We start from the raw sequence: 16,195 nt of genomic DNA on the forward strand, positions 1-16,195 counted from the left end.
ATCCCTTGAACCTGGGAGGTGGAAGTCGCAGTGAGCCAAGATCACCCAACTACACTTCCAGCCTGGATGACAGACCAAGACTCCATCTCAAAAAAAAAAAAAAAATCCAAATTGAAATAGGAAAGAATATATCTCCATATTTAACAAATGTCTAACTATTCTATTCTGAGTGTAGCTATGTTTATGAGGCATCTGGAATCAAATACAGCTAGATCCCCAGGTCTCTGCTCCACCAAGGTTAAACAGTATCACCAACATCTTGGCACCTCTATTTTAAAATGCTTTAATAAAAAAGCAAGGCAATTCAATGACATCAATAAATTCAGTAATAGCTGGGTCATTACTACACCACTTTTAAAATCACATGATTTCAGATCATCTGATTCCCAAGAATATCAACAAGCTCACACTTATTCAGAATGCCCATTTAAAGCATTGACATAGGCCGGGCGCGGTGGCTCAAGCCTGTAATCCCAGCACTTTGGGAGGCCGAGGTGGGTGGATCACGAGGTCAGGAGATCGAGACCATCCTGGCTAACACGGTGAAACCCCATCTCTACTAAAAATACAAAAAAATTAGCCGGGCGTGGTGGCAGGTGCCTGTAGTCCCAGCTACTCGGGAGGCTGAGGCAGGAGAATGGTGTGAACCCAGGAGGCGGAGCTTGCAGTGAGCCGAGATAGTGCCACTGCACTCCAGCCTGGGCGACAGAGCAAGACTCCGCCTCAAAAAAAAAAAAAAAAAGCATTGACATATTTATTTTAAATATTTCTTTCAATAATGAATATAGAAATTTAGAAATTATGCTACCTATTACTTTTTTTTTTTTTGGAGACAGAGTCTTGCTCTGTCGCCCAGGCTGTAGTGCAGTGGCACCATCTTGGCTCACTGCAACCCCCACCTCCAGGGTTCAAGTGATTCTCATGCCTCAACCTCCAGAGTAGCTGGGACTACAAGTATGGACCACCCCACCTAGCTAATTTTTGTATTTTCAGGAGAGACGGGTTTTTATCATGTTGGCCAGGCTGGTCACTAACTCCTGGCCTCAAGTGATCACCCCTCCTCATCCTCCCAAAGTGCTGGGATTACAGGCGTGAGCCACCCCATCCAGTCTTTTTTTTTTTTTTTTTAGACAGAGTCTGGCTTTGTCACCCAGGCTGGAGTGCAGTAGCACACTCTTGGCTCACTATAACCTCCACCTCCTGGGCTCAGGCCATCCTCCCACCTCAACATCCCAAGTAGCTAGGACTACAGGGATGCACCACCAAACCTGGCTAATTTTGTACTTTTGTAGAGACGAAGTTTCACCATGATGCCCAGGATGGTCTCCAACTCCGGAGCTCAGGACATCCACCCATCTCGGTCTATCAAAGTGCCACCGTGCCTGGCTAAATCATGCTACTTATATCACTATTAGTGATATACCTACTGACAAAATATTATCACATTGTCTAATTAGAAAATCACTGAATTTTAGAGGTGAAAGATACTCATTTCATAATGAAAATACAGGTTCTTTTCCATTGCCATTACTTATTTCTCTACACTAAATATAAGAATCATATATTCCATATGAGATACTCTTTTTTTTTTTTTTTTAAGACACGGTCTCACTCTGTTCCCCAGGCTAACGTGCAGTGGTGAGACCACAGCTCACTGCAGCCTTGACCTCCCAGGTTCAACCGATCATCCCACTTCAGTCTTCCAAGTAGCTGGGACCACAAGCGCATGCCACCACATCCAGCTTTTTTTTTTTTTTCTTTTTTTTCTTGGTACAAACAGGGTCTCACTGTGTCACCCAGGCTCATCTCGAACTCCTGGCCTCAAGTAATCCTCATGCTTTGACCTCCAAGGGCTGGGATTACAGGGGTGAGCCATCATGGCTGGCCGCCTCCTTAATTATTTATATAGAGAAAAAGGGCCTGTAACTCAAAACTTTTTTCTTGCCTCAGAACTGTTCTAAGAGATTATGGAGTAAATAAATTACGGGGCTAAGCACAGTGGCTCGTATCTATAATTCTAGCACACTGGGAAGACGAGGCAGGAGGATCACTTGAGCCCAAGAGTTTGAGACCAGCCTGGGCAACATACTGAGACCTTGTCTCTACAAAAAGTTTAAAAAAAAAAAAAATTAGCCAGACACAGCAGCACATGCCTGCAGTCCTAGCTACTCAGGGGGTTGAGGCAGGAGGATTGCTTGAGCAGAACTGCTTGCACAAAAATTAGTTTGAGGCTGCTGTGAGCTACTACTGCACCACTGCACTTCAGTCTGGGTGACACAGTGAGATCCTGTCTCTAAAAAGAAAAAGAAATTACGGAAAAATTAATTCCATCAAGTCTGAAAAACTTTAAATTTGGGATGTTAAACATCTCATATTTTGCTCTGTGGGAAACTAAGGAGAAATAAAAAGTCTGTTAAAAGTAAACACGATTTCCAAAATAAGAAAAACTAATCTAAGAAATGCAGAATTACATAAATTATTTTCATAGGTAGGGCACGGTGGCTTACACTTGTATTCCTAACACTTTTGGATGCCAAGCTGGGAGGACTGCTTGATCCCAGGAGTTTGAAACCAGACTGGACAACATAGTGAGAAGCCATCTCTACAAAGAATAGAAAAATTAGCCTGTATGGTGGCATATGCTTGTGGTCCTAGCTAGTTGGGAGGCTGAAGCCCAGGAGGTAAAGGCTTCAGTGAGCCATGTTCATGCCACTTCACTCCAGCCTGGTGACAGAATGAGACCCTATCTCAAAATAAATAAATAAATTTATGAAGACAGTAATTTCAAATTGATACAACTGGCAGATAAAGACAAAAATGTGTATCTATAAAATATTTAACAAAATTTCTCATGATAGCTCATGAATCCATCCAGAATACCTCATAGTCCCACAAGGTATAAAAAAAAAACGGTTAGCTAAGCTCACAAAATAGTAGCAGTACATCTTAGTCTGTTTTCTGCTGCTATAACAGAATTCCCACTAGACTGGGAAATTTATAAAGAAAAGAGATTTACAGGATTTGGCTCATGGTTCTGAATGCTGAAAAGTCCAAGGACATGGCACCAGCATCTAGATGGCCAGCTGGTGAGGGCCTTCTAGCTGCATCATAGCACGATGGAAGGCATCACATGGTAAGGGTGCATGCAAGAAGGTGGAAAGGGGGCCAAACAGACCCTTCAGTCTTTTATAATTAACCCATGCTCACCGTAACAGCCTTAATGCATTCATATGGGCAGTGCCCCCATGGCCTAATTACCTTTTTTTAGTGTGTGTGTGGTCAACTTCTGTAGCTTTATACCAATACTACTAATTACCTCTCAACACTGTTGCACTGGGGGTTAAGCTTCCAACACATGCCACATTCAAACCATAGCTCAGTACATATTAGGATTTGGGCACCAACCATTTTGTGAACCAACGGAGCCCAAAAGATTCTATAAAAATAATGCTTACCTGATGGGTGCAGTGGGGGGATCCTCACTTCCAGCCTCATTCTCTTGCCTGGCTTCACAGATACAGCTAAACACAGACATGGTCTTCTGGGGACTAAGACAATATATTAAAGCAATATATTGTTAGTTTTGAAAAGAAAAGTACTTTTGGAGAGTATCCTTTTATGCACAGAGGAAATAAAATGCTTTCTCTGCATATCAAACTCCAAATCACCTTACACCAAAATGCAAATTCTCCATATTTGTTTTGAATTAGCATAATTTAAAATTCTCAAGGAAGATTTACTGGAAATAAGGCGGACAGAGAACTGTATTAAATACCATAAAGATGCAATCAGCAAAATCCAGAATGTAGGAAACTATACAACAATCTGTACCTTCAACAAATAATTTGCAAGCAAGAGGCAAAAAAAAAAAAAAAAAAAGACTGGAGCGGTACTCTATATTTTAAAAGACTTGAAGAGACACAATCCAATGCAATATGTGGACCTTATTTAGATCTTGAGTCAAACTGTAAAACACCATTTATGAGACAATCAGAGAAATCTGAACATTGAATATTTTATTATATTAAGGAACCACTGTCAATTTTTTAAAGTATGATAACAGTAATACGGTTAAGTTTAAAATAAGAATCCTTATCTTTTGGAGACAGCACTGAAGTATTTCAGATAAAATTATATAATGCTGAAATTATCTTCAAAATAATTCAGTAGGGAGGGGGGTGCTGGAAATATAAATGAATCAAGACTGGCCATAAGAAATTTTTGCAACTGGATGATGAATACACAGCAGTCCATTATACTACTCTCTCTACTTTCGTATATGCTTGAAACCTTCTATAGTAAAATAGAGAAAAAGAAATAAAATGAGAAATAAGGTGACAGCAAGTAATCTGAACAGAGTACAGTTACTAACAACACTTAAAAGCTTCACGTAGGCTGGGCACGGGGGCTTATACCTGTAATCCTACCACTTGGGGAGGCTGAGCCAGGCAGATCACTTGAGCTTCAGGAGTTAGAGACTAGCCTGGGGAACATGACAAAACCCCATCTCTATTAAAAATACAAAAATTAGCCAGGCTTGGTGGCGGATGCCTGTAGTCCCAGCTCCTTGTGGGGTTGAGGCAGGAGATCGCTTGAGCCTGGGAGGTCAAGGCTGCAGTGAACTGTGATCGCACCACTGCACTGCAGCCTGGTTGACAAAGTGAGACCCTGTCTCAAACAAACAAACAAAAAAGCTCCACCTAAATGCAGATGAACCAAGGACCACTTCCAATATTGTGACAGAGCTTACTTTAGATTATCTGTTAGAGTGAACCCAATGGCAAACAAGTCAAAATCTTTTTAAATTCAGATTCTTACCTAGAAAATTTTCTTCACAACAATATCAAAAAATTCATCTCATTCTAAGATCCACCATTCCAACCCTCTGTTCAAAGTTTTTCCTTATTTTCTCCTCTCTACTTTCTACCCTGAGGGTTCTAGAAGCTTTAGCAACATACTCTGTTCCCTCTGAATACGCATATGTACAGACTAATAACAACTTATTCCTGGCCAAAAATTCTGTTAAAGCCAAATGGACCAGATACACACTCCACTTTCTTCAGCTTCTAAGACTGCATATCATTAAAGGATTTTCAAATGAAAAAGGACTCTAAGGTACTTATCTTTCAGATTAAATATACAATAGCCTAGAGAGGAACTAATCTCCCTAAGACATAGCTAAGAACAGATCAAAAGACTTTGAAAAAGGTCAGAAACTCACAAGTGAGGAGTCACATTTAGTCCACAGGCCTCTTTTATTTGATATTTTATTTTTAAAAATCCAGATTTCTTTTTAAAAACAAAGATGTGACAACAATAAGTTTGCAGTCTCGCATGACAACTACTGGCTGGAGTTCAGTGGGGCACACCCTTTCACATGGACCATACATTCAGTTTGCCATTGTCCTCAACACTCTGTCTTGTACCTAGCCACTTTAGTCATTTACAGTACCCGCCTAGCCTCTAATTGAAGAATTCTTGGTGGGGCATGGTGGCTCACATCTGTAATCCTAGCACTTTGGGGAGTCAAGGCAGGCAGATCACTTGAGCCCAGGAGTTCAAGACCAGCCTGGGCAACATAGTGAAATCCCCATCTCTACAAAAAATACAAAAATTAGCCAGATGAGGTGGTGCATGCCTGTAGCCCCAGCTACTCAGGTGGCCGAGGCAGGAGGATCGCTAGAGCTCAGGATATTGAGGTCGCAGTGAGCCATGACCGCACCACTGTCCTCTAGCCTTGGCAACACAGCAAGATTCTGTCTCAAAAAAGAAAATAAAAAAAGAATTCTTGCCTATATTTCACCAACTGCTGTTAGTGTTTTCATGCTTGATGACATGCCAGACACAAATGAAACAATTGTACCCTCACAGCCACCAGATGGCAAAGCTTACCAACCAAAACCTCAGTATGGGGTCATACTCGTCCTCAAAGCATTACAACATTCATGACGAAGCAAAAATAACAGCTCAACATAGTAGTTAATTTGGCAGGCAGAAGAGAAAATGACCTGAGGCTGCAGCTGAGTATGCGACTACAGAAGGAACAAGATCTGTAGCTATCTCGTTAATCCTTCTTTTTCTCATCAATTGGAACAACAATCCTGAGATTGTGGAGACGATTGTCTCAGCAACAGAAAAAAGTGGGGAGGAACTCTCACATCAACAAAAGAAAAGACATTTCAATTATCTTAGTTCTAGGTGTAGAAAAAAGCTTCACTGTACTTAAAAAAGTATTAATTAAAAAGTCGATGATCCCTTCAAAACATTGCTAAATCCTTTATGGAAGAGGCTCATTTTAACTTTCTTATTTTAACTTTTTCCCTTTGTTGATAAACCATCTACCCTCATTACCAGTAGCTGCGTATTAAACTCTAAATAGCATCCAGCTTTGGTTACCTGGCAACAGACTCAGCAACAGCAGTAGATCCATTTTTTCTTTCACCAGTTGCAGGCTCTGAATAAAAAAAAAACCAAGGAGAGAAAGGAAAGAGAAACAGAATTTAGTTAGTATCACACCTAAAACCTTCACTCTGCTCTACTAGTATTTGCAACAAATAACAAAAATAAAAATAAGTAAAACTAGTAAGTGTAAACAAACAAACATTTCTTGTAATTTTGTTTATTTATTTTTTTGAGACAGTCTTGCTCTATCGCCCAAGCTGGAGTGCAGTGGTATGATCTCAGTTCACTGCAACCTCCGCCTCCCAGGTCCAAGCAGTTCTCGTGCCTCAGCCTCCCGAGTAGCTGGGACTACAGGCGTGTGTCACCACGTCCAGCTAATTTTTTGTATTTTTTAGCAAAGACAGGATTTTGCCATGTTTCCCAGGCTGGTCTCGAACTCCTGAAATCAAGTGATCTGCCAGATTCCTTGTTTTTTGCTTGTTTTAAGACGGAGTCTCACTCTGTCACCCAGGCTGCAGTGCAGGCCAGATTTCTTGTAATTTAATGGTATAAGTTTTTCTCACTTCCACCAATCACTTTTCTTTCAAACTTCCTATAAAAGAGTAATAAGTTTGGCAAGAAATACAATATAATGAATAACATTTTTTTTCTTTCTTTCTTTTTTTTTTTTTTTGGAGACAGGGTCTCACTCTGTTGCCCAAGCTAGAGTGCAGTGGTATAATCTTGACTTGCTGCAACCTGTGTCTCCTGGGTTCAAGCAATTCTCGTGCCTCACCCTCCCAAATAACTGGGATCACAGGCATGCACCACCACACCCAGTTAATTTTTGTATTTTTAGTAGAGATAGGGTTTCACCATGTTGACCAGGCTGGTCTCAAACTTCCAACCTCAGGTGATCCACCTGCCTCAGGTTCCCAAAGTGCTGGGATTACACATATGAGCTACCACACCCAGCCCTTAGCAGTAACATTCTTTTTTTTTTTTTTTTTTTTGAGACACAGTCTCACTCTGTCTCTCAGGCTGGAGTGCAGTGGCATGATCTTGGCTCACTGCAACCTCCGCCTCTCAGGTTCAAGAGATTCTATTGCCTTAGCCTCCCGAGTGGCTGGGATTACAGGTGCCCACCACCATGCCCGGCTAATTTTTATATTTTTAGGAGAGATGGGGTTTCACCATCTTGACCAAGCTGGTCTCAAACTCCTGACCTCATGTGATCCACCTGCCTCGGCCTCCCAAAGTGCTGGGATTACAGGCATGAGCCACCGCACCTGGCCAGCAGTAACATTCTTAAATGAAAATTAAACTTCTGAATCCCAATTCATCTCTGCCCATATAAGAAGTTAAAAAACTATGTAATAATATAAAATTAAAAACCAAAAAATTTTTTTTTAATTTATATATTGAAAACAAATTAAAAATGAAAGAACTTAATAAACTATGTAGAAAATATTTTAGGTTGATGAACTAATTTTAAATCGTTTCTAGAGCACCCACAAATAGAAGGTACCCAAGTTCTTCCCAAAGTGCTTTAGGACAGAAACTTGAAAAATAAAGGGCGGCCAGGCACCATGGCTCACGCATGTAATCCCAATACTTTGAGAGGCCAAGGCAGAAGGATTGCTTGAGCCCAGGAGTTCAACACCAGGCTGGCTAACATGGCAAAATTCCACCTCTATAATAAACACAAAAATTAACCAGACATGGGTGGTGGCGTGCTTGTAGTCCCAGCTACTCAGGGGGCTAAGGTGGGAGGGTCGCTTGAGCCTGGGAGATGGAGGTTGCAGTGAGCCAAGATCACCCCACTGCACTCCAGCCTGGGTGACAAAGAGAAGCCCTGTCTTAAAAAAAAAAAAAAAAAAAAAAAAAAAAAAGAAACAAAAAGGACATTTTCAAGAATATATAGCAACAAATTAAAGGTTATACTGAAAAGAATCCCATATTCTTACAACAATGTCACTAATTTCAAGGGATTAAAATGTGTTCATTTAAAATTTATACCAGCCTTAGAGAAAATAACCCTTAAATGTTTTTAACATATTTACAAAATATTCATGACCCAACATAATCTAAACAGTCATCGGGGAGGCAGCTGAAGTTCAGTTGGAGCCCTGGCTCTAAAATAGAAATCTGGCTCACACCCTGGCTACTGCACTTAATAGTCCAACCTAGGAGTAAACTACTTTGTCATTTTCAGTCTCAGTTTCCTCCTCTATAAGACAAAAACACAACAAATCTCAAAAGTTTGTTGTGAGGATGAAATGATGTAAGTTACACTGAATATAGTCCTTGATACTATGCTCCTGGTATTAGGAAAGGTAGTAAAATTTACTGATAATAATCATCCTTAACACTTAGCTAGTTATAATTTCAGATCCAAAGGTAAAGTAAGATTTAAGGCTATCAATACTCTCTCTTGACAACCCCTTTTAAAAATTTTTATTTTTTTGAGATGAGATCTCACTATGTTGCCCAGGCTAGTCTTGTACTTCTGGGTTTAAGCACACCTCCCACCTCAGCCTCTGGCATTGCTGAGATTATAGGAGCGCACCAACCACCATGCCTGGCAACAAGCTCTTATTTATTCCAGAGATGATGATAGTAAGAATGGAACCATGTAATACTTTAACTCAGTCTACCAAGTTGCTAAGATGCAAATCAGTAAGTACCACATTTAAGATTTGGAATCAGACTTCCTGGATTTGTGTCCAGGCTACTCCATCTACTAGTTATGTCTAGCGAAGGTGCTCAACCGTCCTGTGCCTCAGTTTCCTCATCTGTAAAAGGAGGATAATAATAGGATCTAGTTCATAGGCTTGTTATAAGATTTAATGAGCTATACATGTGAAGTGCCTGGCATACAGTAAGAGCTAAAAATGTATTAGCTAAAATTACCTTTCTCTGGTCTCAGGGAAGGAGAAGTCCTGCTTATCCAACCTATTCTGTGTAGTCTTCAATAGCCTCCCTTCCCAACTTCTTCAGGGCCTTAATTAATCAACTGTTTCTCCCAATTCCCTCGTCTTTAATCTATGCCTCCCTTTTTTGGGTCCTTCCTCAACCCATTTATGCTGGAGGTTGCAAATTTTTTTTGGTGAAAAATCAGACTTTGGTGATGACATTGAGCAGTAGGATATAAATAACTCCCACAAGCTTAGCGTTCCAATAGTGGAACATTAGGCATTAGTGGGTTAAAATCTATAAACCTGCTCAGGCCTCTCCTAGCCTAAAAATAACAAATCTTCTCTTAACCCTGCATTTACCTCTAACTCACCATATTTTCTCTTCTTCTCTCACATAAACTTCTCAAAAGTAGAGAGTACATGTGCAGCCTCATCTCCTCTTCCTCATCCTTCCTCAATTACTTTCAGTATGCTCCCACCCCAACTGCCACACTGAAATGGCTCTTGCTAGAGTCACCAAATGGATCCTAATTCCCAAAGTCAAAGTATATTTTCAGACACATCTTACTAAACTTGCTCCCGTGCCTGACATTATCTTCTTGTAATTCTCCTCTCCATAGGCTTCCATGGCTTCATACACCCTCCTAGTTCTCCTTCTCTCTGAATGTTCCTTTATAATCTCATTTACGAGATTTCTTCCTCTTCTAATCCTCCTTAAACAGCTTTTATAAACTACCTGAAATGAAAAAATTATAAGCCTCAGAGTTAGGTCTGACTCAAATTCCAACTAGCACCAATTATTGTGACCTTAGACATGGAACTTAAAACCCTCTCTTACTCTGTTTTCTCATCAATAAAATGAAAATGCAGATACCTACTTGGGAGTACTATTATGGAAATGAGATGATACAGTATATGTGAAGAATCATTCTCTATTTTTTTCTCCCCCTTACTTCCATATTCATCTGGAGCCATGGTTCCGCCTACTCACCCCTCAAATTCATCCCTCATCTCCAGTCCCACTACCAATGACCTCACTTGCTGGTTAAAGACTGGGTAGAATTTACCAGGCAGGAGAACAGAATATGGAAAATGCAAGGAAAGGAACCATCATGCACAAAGGCACAAGGTTTTGAAAGACTCAGTTGACGCTTCTTTTAAAGGCAAATCTGATCATATTACTCCCTTGCTTAAAATTCTTCGGCTTCTCAGCATGAAGTAAAAAGCCTTTCAGCATCTGGTCCCTACTTTGCATCCCTCCCTTGTATCTTCTCTTTATTCTAGCCCTACCAAACAACTTCTAATTCATGTGAGAAAGCATCAACATTAATCTGCAATGTGAATCCACGGTCCTAAAGTTTTCTACCCTATTCTGAAGTCTTTCTGAATAGGGAAACCAATTACATAGAAACAGACTTAATAGAAACAAGCTATAACATGGAGATCATAAAAGAGTATCTTTAGCAACATGACAGGCTGGCCAAAAGCAAAGAATTAAATCTATGGGTGTAAGACTTTACGAATACATTTATAAATATAAAAGTATCAATTATTATAACTAGATTATAATCAATATTCCCCATATGATCTGCAGGTACTAATTACCCAAGATTAACATAAAACTTACTTTCCAGGTTGAACTGCAAAGACTCTTCACTCGCCTCAGTCTCAGGACTAACCAGTTTCATTCTTAGACATAATTTATCATCCATGTCTGGGGCAGCCCCAGAATCCCCTTTATCACTCCCAAGTATGGGATCATGGGTCTCCACCATGCTTTCAGACATGACATCACTGGCTGCTATGGTGCTTTCTGGATAGTTGCTAATACCTGAAAGAAGGGAGGCAGGGAGGAAGAAAAAAAGAACACTAAAATACAAAAACAAAAAACAGCAATTCAAGGTCATCAATTTGCCTGTTTGGCTCCACAGCTCTGCAGGATTGAAGGAGGTTCCTAGGATAGATCCCTGTCATAAGTATCAACAACTACGAACTAGTATTGACACCTGGTCTTAAGAGGAGCAACAGGATTCAGTTCCACTTCTGCATCTGGACAAAGGATGCTGCATGAGCCCTCAGCCAACCCACATCTGCCAGCATCAGGCATAGGTAGCAGGAGACTCCAGACGGCATGATTGTTACCTCCCAGCACTGACTAGAGAAAACAAATAGGTTAATGTAGAAGACTACTGGCTGCTTCAGGGAAGGAGGATCTAAGTTTTCTTGCCCTGTCAAGCAGCAGACTGATTAATTAGCCAAGGTATTGAATAAATAGTATTTCTACCCTACTTCCTGTTCCTTCCTTGTAAAACAGCTTTATCACTACTTAGCAGTCAGATTCTACTGCTTTGCAAGTAATAAGAGAAAATCCTTTTAAGTATTCTCTTTCTTTCTTACTTCCCTCCACCCTTTCTTTCCTTCCTCTCTTTACCCCTCATCTCCTAGCAGTAAAATCACAGAACCAGACTTCATAACCCTATTCTCCCTAAAGCAAAAATCAACCTTACTAGCCAGGCCCAACTCCTCAGATCTAAAGTATCACTTGTGTAAAGAATGATATCTCAGAAATTCTGCCTTAAACATCGTTACTTTTTATTCACTCACCAATAGGAGTACTGTGTCTCTTGGGCTCCAATTTTAGGTGCCCAATAAGAGGTGGGGTTGCACCAGTCAATGGTGGGATGATATCACCTTCTTTAGGCAAAGTGAAATGAAATGGGGTTTCTGAAAGAAAAAAAAAAAAAAGAAAAGAAAAGAAAAAAGAAAGAAAAAATGATTTAAAAAAAAAAACCAGAGGTATAAAATAAGCAAAAATAATGAGACCTGCAAGAAATATTTCAATTACTTTTTTCCTTTGCTCCCAAATTCTGTCTCATTCCCACCACCCTCACCAGGCCTCCTGACTAGCTCCCTTCTATTGTCTCTGCTCTCTTCACAGTTAACAACTATAGTACTGACACAAAGTAGACAACTAGAGGACAGGCAAATAGGGAAAGCCCAAAGTCTGCAGAACCTGAAGAACCTGGAGTCAAAAGGAACCCAAACATTTGAGCTCCAAGACAGTACATCAGGGGATATTTAGCAATACAAATTTGGACAGTTTCAAATCAGAACAACATAATTTTGTGCAACGCTAACCTAAGGAGTTTGTTTATATGCCTTAATGGCCTGTAGGATTCTCCAAAGCAAAGTCAGAAATTAATACTTACAATGTACAATCTAATCAAAGAGATGACAGAGGATCTCACAGGTTAAAGGACTTCAAGATACTGACTGGTTCTAGCATAGAAATCTAAGGGTTTCATGGTTCAGCAGTACTGACCAGCATTTGCTCTAGGCCTAAGTGTAATGTTCATACCTAAATCTCTGCACAACAGTAAATCCCTCATATATAAGCATCACCAGTGTACACATTTTAGTTATTAAATTATTATAAATAGAAAATATTTGTCAAGACATAAAGCTACTTTCTACCTAGGTCTCAGTTCCAAATTTTTGCTAATCAGAACTAGAAAACTGTCAAAAAATCACATTTTCTAAATTCCTAATTTATCTCTTTTAATAAAATGATACATTTGGGAGAAAGTAAGAATTGTGCCAGACTGCCCTCTTAAAACTAATGAAAATTTCTTCTTACTTTCCTGGGATGGCTCAAATTAACTATAATCTGGCATACTCAGACACTACTACTTATGAAAGTAGTTTGTTTCTTTCATCTTTTTCCACTCCTATCTTTAATAGCAAGCACCGTGATAATTTTTTCCTTTAAAACAAAACAAAACAAAAATCTCTTACATCTACATGTAAGAGAAAATGAATTAGTAATCTGAGGAGATAAAAAGAGAAAAAGAAATGGTCTTTAGAAATAAAGGATTAAAGTACATATGCTCAGCTAAAGAAACTATAAAGAGGGGCCAGGTACCACGGCTCACACCTGTAATCCCAGCACTTTGGGAGGCCAAGGCGGATGGATCACTTGAGGTCAGGAGTTCGAGACCAGCCTGGCCAAAATAAGGAAACCCCGTCTCCACTAAAAATACAAAAATTAGTTGGGCGTAGTGGCAGGTGCCTGTAATCCCAGTTACTCGGGAGGCTGAGGCAGGAGAATTGTTTGAACCCGGGAGGCGGAGGTTGCAGTAAGCCAAGGTGGTGCCACTGCACTACAGCCTGGATGACAGAGTGAGACCCTGCCTCAAAAAAAAAACAAAAACAAAAACAAAAAACCTGTAAACAGTATGAATGAAGAATCTCAACATTACATCTAACTGGCAAAGACATCCACCATAGTTACAGAAAAAAGAGAAATGGGTCAGGTAGATAAGCATTCATTCTGCGGTAGCCCCTTATAAAGCAAGTTGTTCTAATAAAGAACTTAGAAGAGATACAGAAACTTAAAAAACACCTTGCAAAGCCTCATACATTCCAGACTTCTGAAAATGTGCATGAAATCTTTAAGCAGACCTTTCTATGTGACATATTATATTATGCAAATACTATATGCAAGCATTAATTGCTGAAAATATATCCCTGTAACAAGGTTTCCTTTGCACAGTATTACATAAAACTTATGAAAAGTAATTTTAGCACCATTTATCTAACTGCATTACTATAACCTAATGGAAAACAGACTTTTACAGGCCCTAGGGACAGCACTGCCACTACTCTCCTCAGGTCTCCAATGCCTCATTCCTGGGTTATTACCATAGCCTATCAATCACTTCCTCTGCCTAAAGTCTCCCAGTCTCCCTAACCCCCATTCTCTCTGCACACTGTAACCAAAGCAGCCTTCCTAGAAAACATGGCTTTGTTAGCTCCTGGTCAAAAAACTCCAAGGTTTTCACTAGAAGACAAATTCCTAACTCTACAGTCAGCATTCAACTAACTAGTAGCAGCCTATATCTCCAGTTTTTCTTTAATTATTCACGCTCATAAAGCTTCTATTCAATGTCCTCCAAACGTTTCCCATTTCTATGCTTTTGTTCCTTCATCTGGAAAACACCACCAATCTACTCAAATTATTGCCAAATCCTTAAAACTACATTTGCTGGCATAGTTTATCCTTTTAGATTTATGGAATTTTCCACATATTCCATTATTTCTCTAACATTTAGCACTCCTACATTATTTAAATTATCAAATCCCTTCTTGTTTTTCCAGATAATCATGGGCTATCATGTTGTATGTCAGCATACCAAACAATGAAGAAGGATACAAATGAGGAAACAAAAGGAAACTCAATACTAATTTTGAAACCACCTGAGTGGGAGTATGTCCTTTAAGGACTTTAGAGAATAACTCCAAAGCAGTATTTAAAACTCTAAATGTTAAGAAGGTCTCTCCTAATTTTCTGTTATAGTTTTAAACCCATTTTTCTTCTTTGTTCTTAAAAGAACTGGTTACATCTAAGAATTGATTAAAAGCCATCTAGTTAAAAATGTAAGAATTTATATATCAGGCGATATCATGCATGAACAGTCTACCCTAAAAGTCTGCCTCTGATATTAATAGCCAACTAAGATGGCATTTTATCAAGTAAGCCAATAAAGGTTATAACTAGAGCCTAAAACACATCTAGCTGCCCTGATCATTATTAACTACTACAGACTATTACTTATGGATTTAATTAAAGACTTACTGAACTCACTACAGTTTTTCACATCATCAACCCACCAAATATTTGTTCTGTGTTGAATAAGATTGGGTTTCCAAGCACTATCTTGCTTTTTTTCAGGTTTAAGAGGAACTCTCCATAGACAGATACTTGAAGAAGTCTCCAAACTGCTAACAGTGATAAGTTATCTATAAACGGAGACATTTAAAGTAATTCTCTCTCTCCCTCTCTGTACTCACTCTCTCTTTTCCTTCCAACTCCCTCTCCCCACACCCTCCCCATTCACAATCTCTACTTTGCATTGTTTGAATGTTTTTCAAAATTAAGCATGCATTATTTATGTATTTATTTATTTACTTATTTATTTGAAACAGGGTCTCACTCTGTCGCTCAGGCTAAAGTGCAGGGGTGCAATCTCAGCTCACTGCAACCTCCACCTCCCGGGTTCAAGTGATTCTCATGCCTCAGCCTCCTGAGTAGCTGGAATTACGCGTGCACACCACCATGCCTGGCCAAGCATCTATCTTTTTTAAAAATCAATAAATCTATTAACAACAAAAAAGTGCTCTCCTTAGTAGATGAACAAATGCAAAACTCTCCCAATTCATAGTTTTCATTCTGTCTTTTCAGACTGAAGAACCGTTACTTTTTAGATTACTATCATTTAAATTTGGCCAGGCCCAGTAGCTCATACCTGTAATCCCAGCACTTCGGGAGGCCGAGGCAGGTGGATTACTTGAGGCCAGGAGTTCAAGACCAGCCTGGCCAACATGGCGAAATCCTGTCTCTACTAAAAATACAAAAATTAGCCAGGCATGATGGCACGTGCCTGTAATTCCAGCTACTCAGGAGGCTGAGGCACAAGAATCATTTGAACCCGGGAGGAGGAGGTTGCAGTGAGACGAGATCATGTCACTGCACTCCAGTCTGGCAACAGAGCAAGACTCTGTTCCAAAAAAATAAAAATAAAAATAAAATTAGTCTCTCAACATTTAGCAACTAAACAACTATATTTTTAAGTATAAAATAATATTTTTCTGTTCTTTTTGCAATGCTCTTCTGAATGATTTATACAATTCTCTGAGTTAAAAACTATTATTCTCGGTTGAGCACAGTGGCTCATACCTGAAATCCTGGCTCTCTGGGAGGCCAAGGTGGGTGGACTGCCTGAATCCAAGAATTTGAGATCAGCCTGGGCAACATGGCAAAACCCTGTCTCTACAAAAAATTAGCCAAGCATGCTGGTATACGCCTGTAGTCCCAGCTTCTTGGGGTGGGGGGCTGA

The 16,195-nt window shown here is 39.7% G+C and overlaps 1 protein-coding gene across 2 annotated transcripts in view; it reads right to left on the bottom strand.

The window, feature by feature from the left end:
- Nucleotides 1–16,195, bottom strand: part of TP53BP1 (tumor protein p53 binding protein 1) — an 87,087-nt gene that overhangs the window by 28,217 nt on the left and 42,675 nt on the right. For both annotated transcript variants that reach the window (XM_008016850.3, XM_008016848.3), the window contains exons 13-16: nucleotides 11,904–12,023; nucleotides 10,927–11,130; nucleotides 6,397–6,454; nucleotides 3,456–3,548 (exon numbers count right to left, since the gene is read on the bottom strand). In XM_008016850.3, the coding sequence (XP_008015041.1) occupies nucleotides 3,456–3,548; nucleotides 6,397–6,454; nucleotides 10,927–11,130; nucleotides 11,904–12,023 (475 nt within the window). The remainder of the gene's footprint in view (nucleotides 1–3,455; nucleotides 3,549–6,396; nucleotides 6,455–10,926; nucleotides 11,131–11,903; nucleotides 12,024–16,195) is intronic.

This window comes from Chlorocebus sabaeus, chromosome 26 (genome assembly GCF_047675955.1).
Source record: "Chlorocebus sabaeus isolate Y175 chromosome 26, mChlSab1.0.hap1, whole genome shotgun sequence".
NCBI lineage: Eukaryota > Metazoa > Chordata > Mammalia > Primates > Cercopithecidae > Chlorocebus > Chlorocebus sabaeus.